Genomic DNA, 17,752 nt, shown 5'->3' on the forward strand with positions numbered 1-17,752 from the left:
CGGAAGAGGGAGAAGTTCCGACTTGGGCGACTGTTAAATATGCTAAAAATGTATTTTCATATTAATTCCTATACAAAACTATAACTTAGTTGCTGCAGAGTTATTGATCACATTTACTGTATATATATATATTTAAGGAAAATTTAACTAAATTACAAAACTCTTTAAGTTCTGACAGATTATACATAGGATTGTAATAACTACATATATCCATTATATGACTTGTTAATACGAGTATTTGATACTATTTTTTAACTATATTCAATATCCAGTTGGAACTTGCATACAAATTCAAACAATTTGTTTATAGTAACAAACATAATTGTAAATATTTACCCCAAAAATAAGAAATGGTCTAAATAGAATTAAAATAAATAGACTTAAATAATCCGTATAAATTTTTCTTTTCACTTCCCTATGTAGGGTCTTTTGAAACCAACCTCCATTTCTCGATCGATGGACCTTACCACCCGGTTTCCTCGCCGGAAGAGCATTTCCATCTTCGAGCATTCCACTCAACTTTTGTTTACTTAAACTTTTACCATTTTGGGGTAAGTGTTAAAGTGGCCGCCAGTCGCAAATGCCTGCTGTTCCCTGTTGCCCGATCCCTGGTACTCCCCTAGTCTCCCGAGTTCCCCGATTTCACCGATATCCCCCACACATCTTGCAGTGGGTGGCAGACAGCGCTCCATGGTTGAGGTCGGGGATCTGGTCTCTCAGTCGTTTGATACATTTTACGGTGCCATTGGCAGAGCTGATTGTTTTTTAAATTGTTTCTGCACGCGATTCGTGTTTGTCGGGTTTATGGCTGTAATAGCCACGGCCAACATTGTTGTTATTGTTCTATCCTGAACTGGCCATTGTTGGTGTTGCTGCAGCATAATTTAATTTGAATGCATATGAGACCCAAAGTGGGTAATTGAATAAGTTTCGCTGCCGCCATATCGCAGTTCGTTTCGCTTTTGCTCGGGTATATTTTTTCTAAATTTGATTAGCGCCGCGACTCGAAAAAGTATTTTGCACGTTCTCGAGAATTCGCGTGTGGAGGGGCCAACCAAGGGTTAAGGGTTATTGGAGGGGGTGCAAAAATGTATATTGCAATTTATTTTCTGGCCAGCTTAGCAGGCTGCTTGCCACTCAAATTGATATGTAAACGTGGGGGGGTTTTTAATGCCGCCTAACAGTTCGCTGAGTGGAGGTAAATTTACACACTCGACTCGTGTAAGCTTCGATTTGTGTTTGTTTTCCGCAAAATTTCGGAGAGCAGAATAAATCAGAGTGAGCCACGCCCCCAACAAATTCGATTTCAATTTCTGTGGCTTGTAATCAAAATCGATTTATCATTTTCGCACACTTCTTCCCCTCGGCGAAATTAGCAACGATTTCGGAGCTCCCCACGTACGAAACGAAGGAAATTGTTTCTAATGAGATTAAGGTCCATTCATTTGCCGCATTACCTGATTATCTGGCAAAAAGGTTCGCTTAAGGTCAGACACTTGATTAGAGCAATCTTTTCGCCGATTTTCAGTATTTTGGTGGCTGTCATTGAACTTGGAACCGGGGCGGAAACGAAATCGAAGCATGTATTTAGCTAATTGCCTGAGAGCCGAAATCGCGGACCCTGCCTCATTAATCATGCCAAAAATGCATATTTCTGCTTAGGCGGCTTTTTAATTAATTTGATTAGCATTAATCGTTGCGAATGCGAATTATGAATCAATTTATGGCAGTGTTTCGGACTCAGTCTGTCTTTTTTCCCATCTCGCTTCCGCTTGTGGCGGCAGAAACGAGTTCGTTGCCTAAGTCTTTCGTTTCAGCCTTCTTTCTTCCCCGATTCTCCGTCTTCCCCGCAGCATCCGAGACTTAATCATTTTGACATGTCTCGCCTTCATTTGCATAATTTTGAATAACGTTTAATGCCGGGACACGCCCCCAAAGTTACCGCTTTGAATCGGGCGTGGGTCGATCTCCGCGATCGACGATTATTGATCGAGCGGATCATGAATATGCAGAATGCCGCTATTAATTGGACAGCTCACAAGATTGTTAGCTTCTTGAATACGGCAATGAATGTGGGCCACGCTTGGATGGCTTTGAAACGCTTAATTACTGAAATACACTGCGCAACACAGTGTAATATTCGCAAATCATTGCGGTTTCGCTAAAGATTTGATCTGCCATGCTTTTTAATTAGTGGCTGACATCAATGAATCAGATGTTAGTAAAAGCTTTTATCAACTTCTCATAATTTTTAATGGTTTTTCTGGGAATGAAATTTAATTTTCGTGTTTTTTTTTAGCCTTTTCTTTGACATTCAGATTTTTAAAAACTCTGCTTAACTATAAGTTGGGGAACAGACTTTCTTTGATTGATTTTCATGGCTAGATGATCTCGGTCAGGATGACCTCATCTGGGATCACTCAACTTCCATGTAAATGCCTCAGAACTCAATTAATAATGCCCCCGAGAGGGCGGATGGGGAGGGGCGACCTACAGCTATGCCCATGCCCAGTCATGCTCGTCTTGTTTGGCTTGGAGCTCTCCTGTTTCGCCGACGGATCCCGCGGATCCCATCCAGCGGAGCTCTCACCACGTCAGCCAGACGGACAAATGTTTGCACAACACACGATAATGATGACAAGCCAAATTAGCTACTAATTTTCACACACACACGAAGGCAGCACGGACATGGAGATGGTCATGGTAAAGGGTCAGTTGGAGCGCCAGGACCTCACACAGCTGGCGTTCGTTAATTTCTGGCACCGGAAGTTGAGAGCGAGGGAGGTTCCCGGGGGATCAAATGTTGGCTGCAAATTGCCATAAATCAGCATTTGATTATCCTTTGGCCCGCCTAATTTTACCTCTCGGCTAATTTTTGGCCCCCTCCTCCTCTTGTTTTTCTTCCTGCTCAACGTCGATGTCATGTGCGTGTTGGTTTGTTTTTAATTTATTAATTACTAGGCGGTCCCGCCGCTCTGCCGACTCGGATCCGGTATCTCTGGCCAGGGCTTCTGCTATTAGCGAAATCTCCTCGTCTCCATTCTGGGTGATCCGCCAGTTAGCGATGATCCAAAGCTAACGGTTGCCAGGCATGCCAAAAAGGCCGGAATAAAGCTAGATTACGGCTGGTTTTGAACTCGTTAAAAGATAATCTAAGAGTTCTATCCGCAATCTCAAAATTCAAAAAAGCTACAAGTATTTGAAAAAAAGTATACTCAAACTAAACTTTAAATTTTTCATGAACAGCGTTAAAAACAGCTTACAAAGTTGACTAAATTGTTTTTTAAACTCCAAAAAATGGAAAAAACAATTTAAGCCTTGGAAATATTGATATTTTTTTACTTATGTGTGTTTTTTTTTGTTATTTTTATTATGGCTAAAAACAATCTTATAAATATATTTTCTGATTTATCTCGGCTTAGCCACATGGCTTTTCCCCCCGCAACTTTCCATGCTAAACGGCGGCTGTCAAGCGACCCGAACAACTGCCACTTGGCTACCCGAAAGGCCAGGGATCTTTCGGAGCACAGCCAAGATCACCTCGGGTGGTCGGAGGACGTCACTCAAATTGAAGTCCGGCAAATGAGAATTGCCCCATGCCGAAACGTAGTCCGTGGAGCGTGGAGAGCGGGAAGAGGGCGGGTGGCATCCATATCCACTGGCCAATCTCCATCATCTCCGCCTGTGAGCCGGAGTTGTTGGATTTTTAATTAAGCGTGGCCTGCACCCGAGGCTTTTCGTCAAGTAGCTCCTCTCGACAGGGGAAGTACGAGAAGCTCTCGGCTCGGATGTGGAACAGGTCTTGTTAGTAATTTTTAATTTGAGCTCTTCTGACAGCCAGCTGTCATATAAATTTAATTGAATTTACATTTTTATTAATTGCCAACTCTGCTAGTGGGGCTCGGTGCTACCCGTTGGCATGAATGGGAGATGAGTTGCTCAAACTGACTGGCTACTCATCAGCCCAGCCACATCCACATCCACTTCCACTCTGTGAATGAATTTAATTTGAGATGATTTGTTGATGGTTTCGTTGCGGTGATTTCTTGCTGACTAATTTAATGTGATTTTTAAATTGCCAGCCGACCGAGGCTGAGTGTGTGGCCTGCGAAGGGGAATTGGAATCGGGGAATCTCCTTGGGAGATTGATTGGGCCTCTGGAGTTGGGGAGTCGGGGGAGCATTTTTACGGAATTAATGAGATGACACGCCTCTCTCTGGGATACGAAACCCCCTCGGGATCATTATGAACTAATCTAATTTGCAAGCCCGGCGATGACAATCGAAGTCGGAGGAGTAGAGCCCCTCGATCCTTGGACACATCCTCTGCTGTTCCTCCTCCTTTTTCTCCTGCCCATCTGCGCTAACGAGTCCCCCTTTCTGCTCTTCCTTCAAGACCCCTTTCAGTTTAATTCGCAAATCAAACAACCGCAGGGCAGAGCTCGGAAATTCGCGCATAAGTAAATTAAAAATAAATTTATGTCCAGGCCGTCGAGGGGCGCAGAAGAGAGATGGAGCATGTGTTAACCGGTTTCGGGACGATCGCGAATGCAAATCCAATTAAAATTTCCCAACTGCCCAATGGGTGGAGGGGGGTGGGCGGTCGGATCGCATCCTGCGACTGGCGCTAAGCCGTAAAACGAAGCTGTGCGCTGATTTAAAACACTGCGGGGCGTGCTTATTGATTAAATACAAATTGCATTCATTCATCATCAGCTCTAGGGGCTGCTTGATATTGGTGTTTTTTATTGTTGCTGCTTTGGCTGGCAATTAAATTACGATTTGAGGTGGATGTTCTGCTCGTTTGCCAAATGAAATGCAATTACACAGCCCCTGAAAGGAGAGAAAAGTGAGAGGTGGCGAAATGTTGTTTGAATCTTATAAAATTTGGCGCCAAGAGCTGCCAACTCGGGCAAATGGTTATGTGGCGTTAGTGCGATTCCTTGTATGCACTCAAAATATTCGATAGCTGGCTGTGGGTTGACAATCGGAGAGCAGAGAGCAGATCTTGCATCTCCCTTTTTTACTGACACTTACGTTGGCTTACGTTTTGTTGACACTTACGTTCGCATCTTACGTTTGCCGACTTACGTGTCGACGAACGAAAATATCTCAGAAAATCACTGATCACTTCAAGAGAAATATCGAAGTTGTGGTTGTCGATATATCGAATATCGAATAATAATAATAATGTCGATAATAATAATAATGTTGTTGTTAAAAATCATCCGCCACCGAGGCTCAGTCAGTTTTTTCGTCGTATTTGTTGAACCAAATTCTCTGTTTTTTACTTATTGAGTGCAGTTTGAATGCACATGCACTGATTAATAGACATATAAGTAAACATCAGCCAATACAGCAACTGTAAAAACAACTTTAGATCTGTTTCTGAATATTGCACAAAGTCGTCGATGGCGTTGTAGATTAATGAGTAATTCGGCGACTTGAAAATAACAATAGTGCAATTCAATGCCGGAAAACAGTGACACACGGCCCTTGGTGGGCGCCCAGGACGAGGATGACGAGATCCTGGGCTCGGAAGGCAGCTTCGTTCCCGCCTTTCGGCCCCAGGATCACCAGGAGTACAACCTGGCGGATGAGCGATGCCTCCTGGAGCGCCAGCAGGACGAAGTGGTCCTGGTGTCCAACGAACCCAACAGCGGCCGCCTCTTCACCTACATCGTGTTCTACCTGCTGGGCATTGGGACCATGACCCCCTGGAACTTCTTTGTGACCGCCGAAGATGTGAGTTCGATGAATGGAAAATTTCCACACCCGCATCCTAGTCAATCGTAATGAACTTCGGACTTGTGGAAAGATGAACAACTGGGCCAAGCGCAATTCTAAGGCGCGCTGCTTATCATCTGTGTCGTTGTTTTTTTACGACTACTGAGACGATAACTCTCTTTTTTCGCTTTTCTTTGTTTTCCGCTGACTCAGGCTCTAACCCTCCCTGTTTCTCTTTCAGTACTGGAAGTACAAGTTTCGTAATGCATCGATTAACGTCATCGATCCGGACGAGGAGCTCACCCCGCTGCAGAAGAGCTTCACCTGCGACTTGGCTTTGACGGCCACTATTTCGGGAACTACTTTCCTACTGTTGAACGCCATTTACGGCCATCATGTGTCGCTGCGGACCAAGATGCTGGGCACTCTGTGGGTGATCCTAGTATTGTTTGGGGTCACCACTGGCTTCGTGGAGGTCAACACGGATACGTGGCAGGAGCAGTTCTTCCTGATTACGCTCGTAATTGTGGTGCTGCTAAATGGTGAGTAAATCAAAATATTAATTAAACCTATTTTTAACATTTATTATCTCAAGTATCTGCTGCTACCATGTCTGGAGCCCTTTACGGAGTCGCAGGACTGTTTCCCTCCGAATTCATTACCGCCGTGGTCAGCGGACAGGCCCTGGGAGGTATTCTGACTGCCCTGGCCTTCATTCTTGTGCTTGCATTTGACACGGGCCCCAATACTACCGCTTTCATCTTCTTCATCGTGGGCGGAGTGCTCATCCTGCTGTGCATTGTGTGCTACGTCATCCTGGCGAGACAGCCCTTCTTCAGGTATTACCTCGAGGGTGGCGACAAGTACAAGGTCATCCGGGCAGTGCCTTCACACAGTCGGAATGAAGGAGCAGAGGGCTTGCCGCTCGAGCCAATTCTGCGGCAGGTCATGTCGAAGATATATTTGCACGCCGCTTGCTTAGCGCTTCTCTACACTACTACACTGTCTGTCTATCCGGCGGTTACAGTGCTAATGCAGTCTGAGCACGAACACAGCGAGTGGACAGGTGAGTTACAAATGAATTTTCCAAGACTCGTCATTTAAACCGTTCCCTATCAGATGTCTACTATTTGCCCGTGGTAAACTATCTAATCTTCAACTGTGGCGACTATTTTGGGCGTCTTTTTGCTGGCTGGCTGGAGCGACCCATAAACCAAAACACTTCGCTGTTATTTACCGTGGTGCGCATGGCGTTCGTTCCGTTCTTCCTGTGCTCCAACTCCAGCGAGCACAACTTTCTTCCCGTTTTGGTGAAGCACGACTACTCTTTCATTGCAATGATGGTCATGTTTGCCTTGTCCAACGGCTACTTTACAAACATACTACTCATAATGGCGCCAAAAAGTGTGAAGCAGCACGAAAAGGAGCTGGCTTCCTCAATTATGGCGGCCGCTTTGAGTTGCGGCATGGCTGTAGGATCGCTGCTCAGCCTGGTATTTGTTCAGATGCTGTGATCTCGCCAACACAATGAGTCTGCCGGTGGTGCCTTAGGAAATTATAGAATCTTTAAGCTTATAGTGTCATTTTACCTGGTATTGTTTCCATATCGTATAAGTAAGAGGTGTTTTCGAAGTCGTTTCTAATTTTGCTCAACTCTTTTTCTTATCATGTTTACTGTTTCATGTTGCCAAGATATAAGTTTTAAAGTTTTTCTTACATATGTGCTAGAAATAAGACAATTTTTTAACAAAAATCAAAACGCTGACTTTTTCTTGATTTAACGTTTATTTTAGTTTTTCTGCGGATCACAACAACAATGTGGATAAATTTTATTTGTTTTCCTTTTGACATTTTTCTTTGATTTAACTAATGAACTCCATTGTGACATTGACTGCAAACGGTTTCGTTTTTACAGGAAATCTTTACCAATAAGGTAGTTGCAGTAAGATATTCACTGTTTCTGACTGGCTAAAGACTGAAAATCAATTTTTGAAAGCTATGGCTAGAAATACATTTTTTGAAAGATCATCTTTCTACGAGATCAACGAGCTGACTCTTCCTGTGCTCTAACAATTTTAAGCAAAGCCCAGTGCTTCTCAAACTGTACCGGATTCACCCGTCATCCCAAAAGTATGCTTCAATAAAATGTGTGTTCGACTAATGCAATCAATTGAGGGTCACTACACTGCAAAAATTTAAATATACTCCACTTTGCTGCTTAGAATATTGTTTCTGGCTTGTCCTTCATTATTTCAATGAAATTAAAAGTTATTGAAACGTAATATTTTATAATCCTGACAATTTAAATTTGATCAATGTATGTATGTAGGTTATTATAATCCTGAAAATATTATTAAAAATTTAGTTCTGATCATTGTACGTTATTATAATCCTTAATATATGATTTTAATGAGTTAAACTTGATGGACAAAATATTCCCGAGATCCATATTTTAAACCATCAGTTTCTCAAAAACTTGAATTACTTATAATAATTTTCTGTGTAAGTACAAAATAATACAAACTGGGAGACAGGGTAAAAACAATCTCCCCAAAGGGCAATCTTTATCCATATCTTCTTCAAAGCGGGCCAAAACAATCTGCAAAAACATCTGGGAAAACACGACAAAATCGCGTTACTTGTAAACTGTTTACAACTTCATTAAGTACAGGGCGAAAAATGTTCATGGGTATATCTTGTTAATTTGTTAATTCATTTTACTAGTTATAAGTAAACGTTATCATAAATTCTTGCTAACATCAAGAGTTTTGTTTCGGTAAACGTTTTATAAGTGCCTTGGCAATATTATTGCAACAATGGGGTTCGGTTCCTCAATATGTATGTAGATTTATATATAACTCTAGGGTAAGTCTAAACATTTATTTAACTAGTTTAAGTTATAGGCAACAACAAATTCGTCAGTTGCTCTGCTCAAAATGTATTCTGCTCCTCCGTTATGGCCTAAATGGTTTCCGTATTTATTTTCTTATTCATTTTGTTTCCTTCGAAATCTTACGCTGCCCTTCGGTTTTCTGGTGTTTGACACCCATTTTGCTTTTCAATTTAAATTTCATTTTCGTATAAGTTTATGACGTTATCGTTAACTTAGCTTAACAAACACACGCAAACAACGAACATCGATTAAAGCCTTTCTTTGAAGTGGGTTGGGGTTATAGGGTTATCGAGCGGGGGTGGCATGCAAAAGATAGTCTGCGGTTAATAAAGCAACTACAACATCGACGGTAGGGATAGCTAAAAACATCGACAGCACACAGATACGGATGCATATATAGTTGATCGAGTAATGCTTACATACGTACAACACCAAAACTATTTTCGAATTTCTGCTGAGTTGCTACAATGTTATTTGTTTATGCTGCTGTATTGGATAAGTCAAGCCAATTACACAATTACACAGAGATAGACACCGAATGAGATAGACGATAGACAACCAACATCGACATCGATGCAAATACCGGAGAAACACACGTACATACAGTCAGCAGCTAGCAGCTAGATACCAATACTCTGGATATTGCTTGTTTGCTATGTGGATATATCGTAACTTGTGGAACACTCTTAATATGAAATCTACGACACACGCACATCAAAAATTACAACATCAATCGGGAGTAAGGGGACCACTGCGAGCGAGATAGAGCGGGCTCTGGTCCCGTCCTTTGGGTCTTGGGTTGGGGGAAGATATTGAGTCGGTTCTTGAGTAAGAGTTACGGGAAATTACAACATCTAAGGTGGTTCTGCCGTCCAGTGAAATGTACTTTCAACATTGTTTTGATTATTCTCATAGTGTTCGTTTAGATTACGTACTCGTATGTATGTTGTGGGCTATGCTTGAATTTTGGATTTTGTTACAAGGCAGCTTGGGTTTATTTGATTCTCTTTCCTCTTGTTCTTGTTCGATTACCCAAGGAGTGGTGTCTGGTCTACAACAAAGGTTAAATATACTCATCAAATTTGCATATTTTATTGTTTGATTGTCTTGAGAATGCGGCTCGAGTCTACAGTTTGAGAGTCACATAAGTCGGTGCGTGATTCCCCGCAAACTGCGAATGGCCTGTCGTTTTTTTTTTTGGTGTTGTAGGTTGTGTGCGACGCCGTCTGTGCGTGTATGTGTATGCGTTGGACCAAGGTAAAAATGGGGAGAAAGTAAAATGGAAAAGTAGTGGGAAAACAATTCGATATAGAATTTTATTGGAGCTTTGCAACAACTAATAAACATAAGAGTAGTGACTAAATCAAAAATAAATAGCAACCAACCGAAAAATAATTGACTAATTGTTGGCCTGGACTTGTGCTCCGGCATCCGCTTATAGAGCATCCGCCTTGTGTGCGCACGAGATTCATTCCACAGTTTTTTGTGCGAGAGCCTTAAACTAATCGTATAAATTAGATCGATTAAAACTGATGTAAAATACACACAACCACAATTAGCATTAGATAAATGGAGCACTCGACCTCCTTCGTATAGACAAATAAATTATACTTAGTTTCTGCTTCTGTTACGCTTGCTTGCTTAATTAGACACTCAGAGTTTCAGCGAAGTTCGAATAGGAAGAAACCGTACGGTTCGACGAGGGTTCTATGGACTGCTGGATCCATATCCATGTCTATCCACACCATAGATATACACCAATAGTCACAGTATACAGATAAAGTACTGTAAAGTACGGATACGTCAACAGTTACACTACAAGTACATCATACATGCGATAGATTAACATCTAGTTTGTTCAGTTAGAAAACGCGTTTCGCTTGGGTTCCCCTTAGCAGTGGAGCTTAAATCTAGAACTAGTCGAGGTCAGTTCCCGTCAAATAGGTGTGGGAGGGTAGGGTCTACTCCTCCGCTGCTTAAACTCTACGAAGACTTTTTCATTTCTATGTTTCTGCTGTAAATACTGAAGACTAACAACTGTAGAACCACAATTAATCCTAGGGACAATTGGGGGGCGGGGAGAAAAAATCGTAGGGGCGAGGCCCATTTACGTCTTCATCTCCGCTGCGGCGGCGATGCTGTTGTGCGACTTGGCCGGCGAAATGGCCGAATGGCCACCGGCAGCACCTGCGTCCAGATTCAGGGTGAGATTATTGCCAGAAATGCCCGACGAACCGGAGCCCGAGCATCCGTGGTGATGGGGTCCGTGGAAGAGCACCAGGAAGCCATTGCTGGAGACGCAGCTACGCGACTCCGCCTCCTTGTCGAGAATTTGACGAGCCTGAGAATATGGGAAAGGGATGCACGATTACTACGTTTATCATAATATAGAAGCAAAAAGACATACCTTGGAGCGATGTTCTGCCAGGGCATTGCGCACTGAGTCGTGCTGCTTCTGCAGCTCATCCGTACGCCGGTCAAAGGTCTGCTTCAGCCGCACCCGCTCAGCAACCCCACGTTCCACTACGGAGCTGGCCACCTCGCGTTTCATTCTGTCAGAAATAAGTTAGTTAACCCAATTGAAAACGGGTACGAAAGAGGTGCGCCACCTACCTGATCAGCTCATCCCGATCCCGGTGCACGGTGGCCAGATTCTTTACCTCGTTGCGGCGCGCCTCCTGCAGCTGGTGCATCACCTCGCCGGTGACCTTGTCCAGCGATGCCTTCAGCTGCTTCGTCTGACTAGCTTGGGAGGTCTTTAGCACCTTCTCGGCTGCGGAGTAAATGGCCTCGTGGTACTTCTCCTGCAGCTCGCGATACTGGGACGTGTACTCGCGACAGGCACTGCGCAAACGCGACTCTTGGGTGCCGCCATCCAGGCTGCTGCTCCCGCCGGCCAAATCCTCGCCAGCATCGGCTGCTGCACTCTCCTCGCTGCTATCGCCCAGATCCAGAGGGCAGGCGGGAATCTCCGCACCGGGCTCACTGTGCGGAGAGAGACAATTACTAATTTCAATGGCGTCGTCTGGCAGTGCCACACCCACTGAGAATCGCCCCGCCCAAACACTTACAGACTCTTGTTGCTCAGCCGCTTCACCAGCTTATTGGTGATGGCAAACTTGGGCTTCTTGCCCTCCAGCGGACTGGATTTCTGGCCGGCGATCTTGACCTTCTCCTTGTCGTGCTTCTTGCGCAGCGACTCGAGCTTCTTTTCCATCTCGAGACGCTTCTCCTTGACGGACTTGTGGTCCAGGATCTTGTCCAGGGGTTCGGCCAACACCAGATCCACATCAAACTGCGAGGACTCCACCTGGCGAATGGACGTGCTTACGGACTGGTCCAGGGAGTGCTGATGCTGTATGGAGGGGACCACGAAGGACCCGCTGTCCTCTCCCCTTCCGCCATCTGTGCGGTCCATGGTGACCTCCACACTCATCGCTGCCGTTGCCGAGATACTCGGCCTGTGCTTGGGCGAAGTGGCTAGCGATTCAACTGGGCGTAGCTCCTTTTTCTGGCCACCTACTTGGACGAAAACGACTGGAGGATCAGACAGAATCGAACAGAGCGAGTGGGCAGGGGAATAGGTTTAGAGGTGGTGCAGTTTGTGTGTCCGTCAACCGTTTTGAGTGTGGGAGTGAGGGTGGTGGTGGGTAGTGGGTTGTGGGTTGGGTAGTGTTTGTGGTGTTGGTTTAACCAAATCCGAAAATCCAAAAGTACAACCGAAAGTTATATGAAACGTTACCAAAAAGAAAAGTAGAAAGAAAAGAAGGTAAATTAAAATCGCAACTCGAAGTGGGTGAGAGGTGCTACTCCTTACGGCTATTATAGTTTACTCACACGACTTGGAGAGATCCTCATCCGGTCCGCCCACCGCTTCAGCTTCGTCCGTTAGAACGGACAGCTGAATATCGCGCTTTTCCAGCTCACTCTGGTATTTGATCGGATTGGCTAGGGCCTCGGCAAAATTGGAGAGATCATCGGGCACGTAGTCCTTGACCACCACGCACAGGAAAAGGGAGGCCAGGGCGATGGGCTGACCCACCTCGGATCGCAGATTTACATGTCGGTAGCCGGGACAAAGACCGATTACGGGCAAAACGCGATGACCGATGAGTTTGCCACCCTCTTCATAGGCTGCAATGCGAATGCTCGCCAGTTCGGGGAGCACCACTTTCTTAAACACAAACGGCTCCTCATCGTAGACCGGATTCATTCCATTGTCCCGGACCGTCTTTGTGCGGAACTTCTTCCGCACCGTGTCCGCTGGCAGTCCGTACATGTCCACCTCCACAAAAGTGTTGGCCCTCTTGTCCGTGAGGAACTGACCGGATAGAACCGTGATCGAAACTGTGCCCGCTATGATGCCGTCCACGGTGCTCTCCGCAAAGGGATCCAACCTGCGATCCGAGCGCCGCATGAACTCAGGCTTAAGCAGATAGCCAGACCGAGCGTTGTACTCGAAGATGCCCAAGTTGAGCTGCATGGCCAGGTCGAGAGTTTGGAAGTTGAGAGCCACGAGCTGGCATCCCGCGTTCCAGAACAACTGCGGCATGAAGTTGGAGCTATCGAAGCGAGTGCCCGCCGGATAGACACGGGACAGTTGGTGTTTGTTGTAGTTCACAAACTCAATAGGTCGCTCTTTTAACAGTGTCGTCGCCTGTTTTTCATCGAACGAGGACATCTCGTAGCAGCGATTCTTTTCTGTAATGGTGGTGTTGGGAAAATAAAGTATAGAGTGTCAGCCACTAATTTAGCATACTCACTTTCCGCATTTTCAAAGGAGCTGAAGTGGATGGGCTGAACATAGTTGACCAGAGCCGAGATCTCCGCCCCGGCCTCCGTTTCCTTTTGGGCCTTCTCTGGCGGTGGTTCGTTGCCGCTGGGCACACTGGGTGTGGTGTTGGGCAGGGATTCGTCGTCCGAGGAGCTGTCCGAATCGGAGGATCCGGTGCTATCCTTGGAGCTCTGGCGGATTTGCTAACGGGAGATAATGTAAAGATCAGGGGTTTGTTAGTCTAGCGGGTGGCTAATCCGATTGTTTGCTCGCCTGAGGTCACCAGCAGCCGTCACCAGTCACATATTATGTATACGCAGTGTGGCACCCCATGTCGGAACTATTAAATTGCATGTCATTGCATTGCTGGTCTGGTCCCCAAAGGGTTAACAAGGAATGGCAGATGGAATATGAAACCCATTATTATATGCTGTGCTCTTGTAACTGCCAGAGATCCCAGTCCTTACTTGCACAGTGAAAATATTTCAATCAAACATAACAAACATTACTTGAACTATCTATAAAACTTATTTGAATATTACATTTTTGGGACAATACGACCATTTTGCTATTGATTAGATTTCTCAGTAGAATATTATGAAAACATTTCCATAATTAATCATTATTATATTCAGACGATTTTTCTCGCTGTGCAGATAATGCGAAAGCGGGGCAAGAAACTTGCACAGATTGTGTTTCCTCTTCGCTGCGAAAAAGGGCCGACGGGGGAAGTACACAATGCATTGCTGGGCATTGCATAAAGTTTACGACACGACGACAACCAGGACATGGCGGTCTGCGGTTTCCTCCGGTCTCCGGTTTCCTCCACCCCTCACCCTTTGTCCCAGCGGAATCACGTCACTCTGCAATCGATTTATAAAAGTCCCACAATTCCGGCTGCCGAAGGAAGTGCGGATAATGGGCCGCTGGTCGAGGACCGAGGCCCTTGCGAATCCCTAGCGGCTAATGAGGCCAAAATGCACACAGCATACGGCGCTTCCCAAAATGTAAATGTCCGCCATGTGAGCAGCCTGACTTCCATTAGCACCAGCTAATGCCCAAACGGCATTTATTATGCAACATGGCCATTAAACGTAAACCAGGCCCCAGCACAACAAAAAAAATCATAAATTATAATACTGCAGGCAGGCAAATTAAATTAGAGTGCATAAATGCTGGATAAGTGAATATTTAGAAGGGATGGGATTTGGCAAACATTTAGCCAAATTAGTTTGGGTTTCAGTTCCGACCAAGTTTGCATTGCGGGAGATTCCCCCCGGAGGCTCCAGTTTTGATTACTGCCTGCGATACTGGTGGTCGGTGGTCGGACAGGGGCAACTTCTGATTAGTGAGCATATCGTGTGTCATTTCCCCTCTGGCCGGCCAGTTCCGACCTCCTCCTCCGCCCACTTGGAATATCCACAGTTTGCAGTTCGTTGACTGTCACTGGTCATCAGGCAAACCAACTCAACTTCCTATTGCCAGCCACATCCACTCTATTCCATTCATTTCCATGCATACATTCATTTATAACTTTTTGTGGAGCTCCCACATAGGTGCACTGAGAAGAAAGCTACAATAGCTCTAACATTAAAAATGAAGTAGAAACTATGCGTTCTTAATAAACCGTTGGCTGGATGCAGATCTTTGAAAGGCTGTTGGTTAGCATATAAAACCGATGAATAAAATCACAAAAGGAAACCCTTTTTCTCGCTGTGCATCGATGTCATATTCCCTCTTTCGTGTACTGTCATCAAGATTATTGCGTATGCAAAGGCCGAAAGCAAACAGAGCAGCCCGATGACAATCATCATCAGGAGGAACGACGGCCAACCGCAAACAGAAAAACAAATCGGCCGGAGTCAACACAGGGGCCGAAAAGTACCCCTGGCCATGGAGATATCCGTATCCGCCTATCTGTATATGCGACTGGGAGTGTGCCATTAAATGCAATTACAGGCATGCCAGTGCCACGCCCACAATAACAATAATGGATAGATAGGCCATGTCCCTTGACCTTTTATGACTATGCTCGATGGCGGGGAACAATAAACAATACTCACTTGCAGTGGCGGTGCATGTCCTCCCGTCCCAGCCGCGCTTCCGGTTCCTGTTCCCGCTCCCGTGCCAACATCCCCGTTGGCGGTGCTCCTGGCCACGCCCCCCTCCTCGTGGGCGGCCGCCGATGCCACTTGTTGCGCCGCTGCCTTAGCATCAACTGCAAAATGAATAACTAAATTTAATATATATTGCACAAAGAAAAATATAACCTGAAAAAATATAACCTTTCAAATTCTAGGATATATCACCTATAATAAAATAAATTTGAGGAGTCTTGACATTAATTGTAGGTTCAAGTTTAAGCCCATAAAACAACATGAAAAATCGTACCTTTTGTATTCACATTCCCATTTAAGTGTAAGATATAAAAAATATGGAAAACGCTGCCTGGCGAAACAATTAAGTTATGCGCGAGCGCGAAATGCGCCGGGCTTTTAAAATGCAGTTTCGCCTTAATGGAATATAATAAAAATATGTTTAAATCAAATTACATAAACCAGCAGCGGGGAGCCGGCTAAAAAGGATGCAATGGCCGGGCTGGGATCCCGGGGATCCGGGGATAGAGAGATGACAGCTGGGATGCGGCAATTGCAGCCGGGGGAGAGGAGTGGGGTCCCAAAGTAATTTGCATTTATAAATTGGCTTTTTGCAATTCATAAGCTAAATGTCATCCGGCCAATGCCAGAAGGATGTGGCTGCCGAGGGGGCGGAGACAAGGAGGCGACAAACGTCGGCCCCCCGGGCAAACTGTGCAGCTGTGCATGCAAATGGCTCCTGCAGGAACTGAAAGCCGGCAAACAGGAAGTGTAAGTGGAAGTGGTCAGGCGACAAATTTATAAACAACATTTTCTTTTCGAAACTTTCAATGAGACCAGCTCGAATGCTCTACGGAAAGTTTTCCTGATTCAGGAGCGGGACATGCTAAATCTGGGGACTTTGGTTAGGAAATCAAATACTTTGGGGCATTGATATCTTGAAAAATTAAACATGCAAGGCAGAAAATTTGAAATCTTACAACACGCCGTGGTTTTAGTTTAATTAAGGTCCCACTGCAAATCGAAAATAATTATAAATAAGCTCAATAACGAAGGATAAATCCAAACAGGGCCTTAAACAGCTAGTTGCCCTGCTGCGAATATCGAACATTTAAAGTCCCAAGTGCTTCCCCAACATCCTGTTCATTAAGACCCACCCGCTCGCATCCCCATCCCCGTCGAATGCTGTTCCAAATTTGATATTCCCAGCCTGCCTTTCTGGCTGATGAACTTTTTGCAGAAAAACGACAAGCAGCTGCTGCGTGTGCGGAACTCATTTGCATTTTTCATAGACCAACAGGGGATCGGAAGGGGTAAGTAGCAGGAGCTGGAAGCTGCGAAGCCAAAACATATGCGAATCGGGCTAAAAAAGCAGCCACTCGAGCATACAAACCCAGGCACATTACGCATACGCCATGTGGTGCAGGCGAAGGAGAAGCAAGTTAGCTGGTTTACCCACCTGAATTGGCCGTCGTCAGTTTGTTGCTGGCTGCCGGCGTGCCCACCTGGGCCGGCTTTTTGTGGTGGTGATGGTGGTGGTGGTGATGGTGCTTCTTCTTGTTCTTGATGATGATCTTGCGCCGCAGCATCGCCGGCGGGGGCAAGTCCATGTTGGGTTCCAGCGGATGCGAGTCCAGCGGCTTGTCGAGCAGCATATCGCCGAATATTTCGCGGCAATAGTTGGCAATTTTGGCCTACCGAAAGGGAGAAGATGGCAGAATTAATGAGCTGGCATAAGCTAGTGCCGAGTGACTTGTTAACTAACTGCTAACTGGCATTTGATGGGTAAACCTCTCCCGGCGGGAAAGTTTTTCCTGTTACACAGAGAGAAAACGGGACTAAAAGTGGTAATAACAGAATTACGAGAAAACAGTCCTTTTATTGAGTTTTTCAAAGTGTTTTTCAACTTTTTTTTAATATCACCTTATAGTTTTTATCGACATAAAAGTTCATTCATACCTACATAAAAGCTATGGACTAGTTTTAAACCTAAGCAAATATTTTAACGCTTTTATAACCAGCTTAAAATTATAAATATTTTGTATCTGTGTAGTTGTTTTGTTTTGGGACATCATATGTAGAGGGTTGCTGTTGCAAGTTTGCTTTTGACTCGTGGCGCGTTTGTTACCTGTTCTTGCAACCTGTGCCCGTGCTCCCAGTGGGAAATTTAGTTTATATTACTACTTTTAATGGTTAAACTTTAGCCCCTTTTCGAGGTTCCTGCTCTCCAAGTCTCCTCTTTGGGCCTTTTTTTTCTTCCTTT

At 45.0% G+C, this 17,752-nt stretch overlaps 2 protein-coding genes across 8 annotated transcripts in view; one reads left to right on the plus strand and one right to left on the minus strand.

Annotated features, from left to right (window-relative positions):
* Window positions 1-5,207: 5,207 nt before the first annotated feature.
* LOC119547834 (equilibrative nucleoside transporter 3) lies at window positions 5,208-7,502 on the plus strand. Its single transcript, XM_037854865.1, has 4 exons — window positions 5,208-5,744; window positions 5,968-6,268; window positions 6,322-6,792; window positions 6,846-7,502. Exons 1-4 carry the CDS (start codon window positions 5,469-5,471, stop codon window positions 7,238-7,240), a joined length of 1,443 nt encoding a protein of 480 aa, XP_037710793.1. The 5' UTR covers window positions 5,208-5,468; the 3' UTR covers window positions 7,241-7,502.
* A 2,405-nt stretch (window positions 7,503-9,907) lies between these two features.
* Window positions 9,908-17,752, minus strand: part of LOC119547830 (1-phosphatidylinositol 4,5-bisphosphate phosphodiesterase classes I and II) — a 46,965-nt gene continuing 39,120 nt past the window's right edge. For 2 of the 7 annotated variants that reach the window (XM_037854855.1, XM_037854854.1), the window contains exons 10-17: window positions 16,949-17,183; window positions 15,457-15,611; window positions 13,383-13,596; window positions 12,457-13,320; window positions 11,691-12,156; window positions 11,233-11,625; window positions 11,027-11,171; window positions 9,908-10,960 (exon numbers count right to left, since the gene is read on the minus strand). In XM_037854855.1, coding sequence (XP_037710783.1) covers window positions 10,727-10,960; window positions 11,027-11,171; window positions 11,233-11,625; window positions 11,691-12,156; window positions 12,457-13,320; window positions 13,383-13,596; window positions 15,457-15,611; window positions 16,949-17,183 — 2,706 coding nt within the window. In that variant the 3' untranslated portion in view covers window positions 9,908-10,726. The remainder of the gene's footprint in view (window positions 10,961-11,026; window positions 11,172-11,232; window positions 11,626-11,690; window positions 12,157-12,456; window positions 13,321-13,382; window positions 13,597-15,456; window positions 15,612-16,948; window positions 17,184-17,752) is intronic. The other 5 variants (XM_037854857.1, XM_037854859.1, XM_037854856.1 and 2 more) reach the window with 5 other exon arrangements.

This window comes from Drosophila subpulchrella, chromosome 2L, assembly GCF_014743375.2.
Source record: "Drosophila subpulchrella strain 33 F10 #4 breed RU33 chromosome 2L, RU_Dsub_v1.1 Primary Assembly, whole genome shotgun sequence".
In the NCBI taxonomy this organism is placed as follows: Eukaryota; Metazoa; Arthropoda; class Insecta; order Diptera; family Drosophilidae; genus Drosophila; species Drosophila subpulchrella.

Excerpts from the sequence above, each read along its gene's own strand:
- LOC119547834 (XM_037854865.1), top strand. The coding sequence starts at position 5,469 with ATGCCGGAAAACAGTGACACACGGCCCTTGGTGGGCGCCCAGGACGAG. Across the intron at positions 5,745-5,967 it reads TCTTTGTGACCGCCGAAGAT|TACTGGAAGTACAAGTTTCG; the intron begins GTGAGTTCGATG and ends TTTCTCTTTCAG. Across the intron at positions 6,793-6,845 it reads CGAACACAGCGAGTGGACAG|ATGTCTACTATTTGCCCGTG; the intron begins GTGAGTTACAAA and ends GTTCCCTATCAG.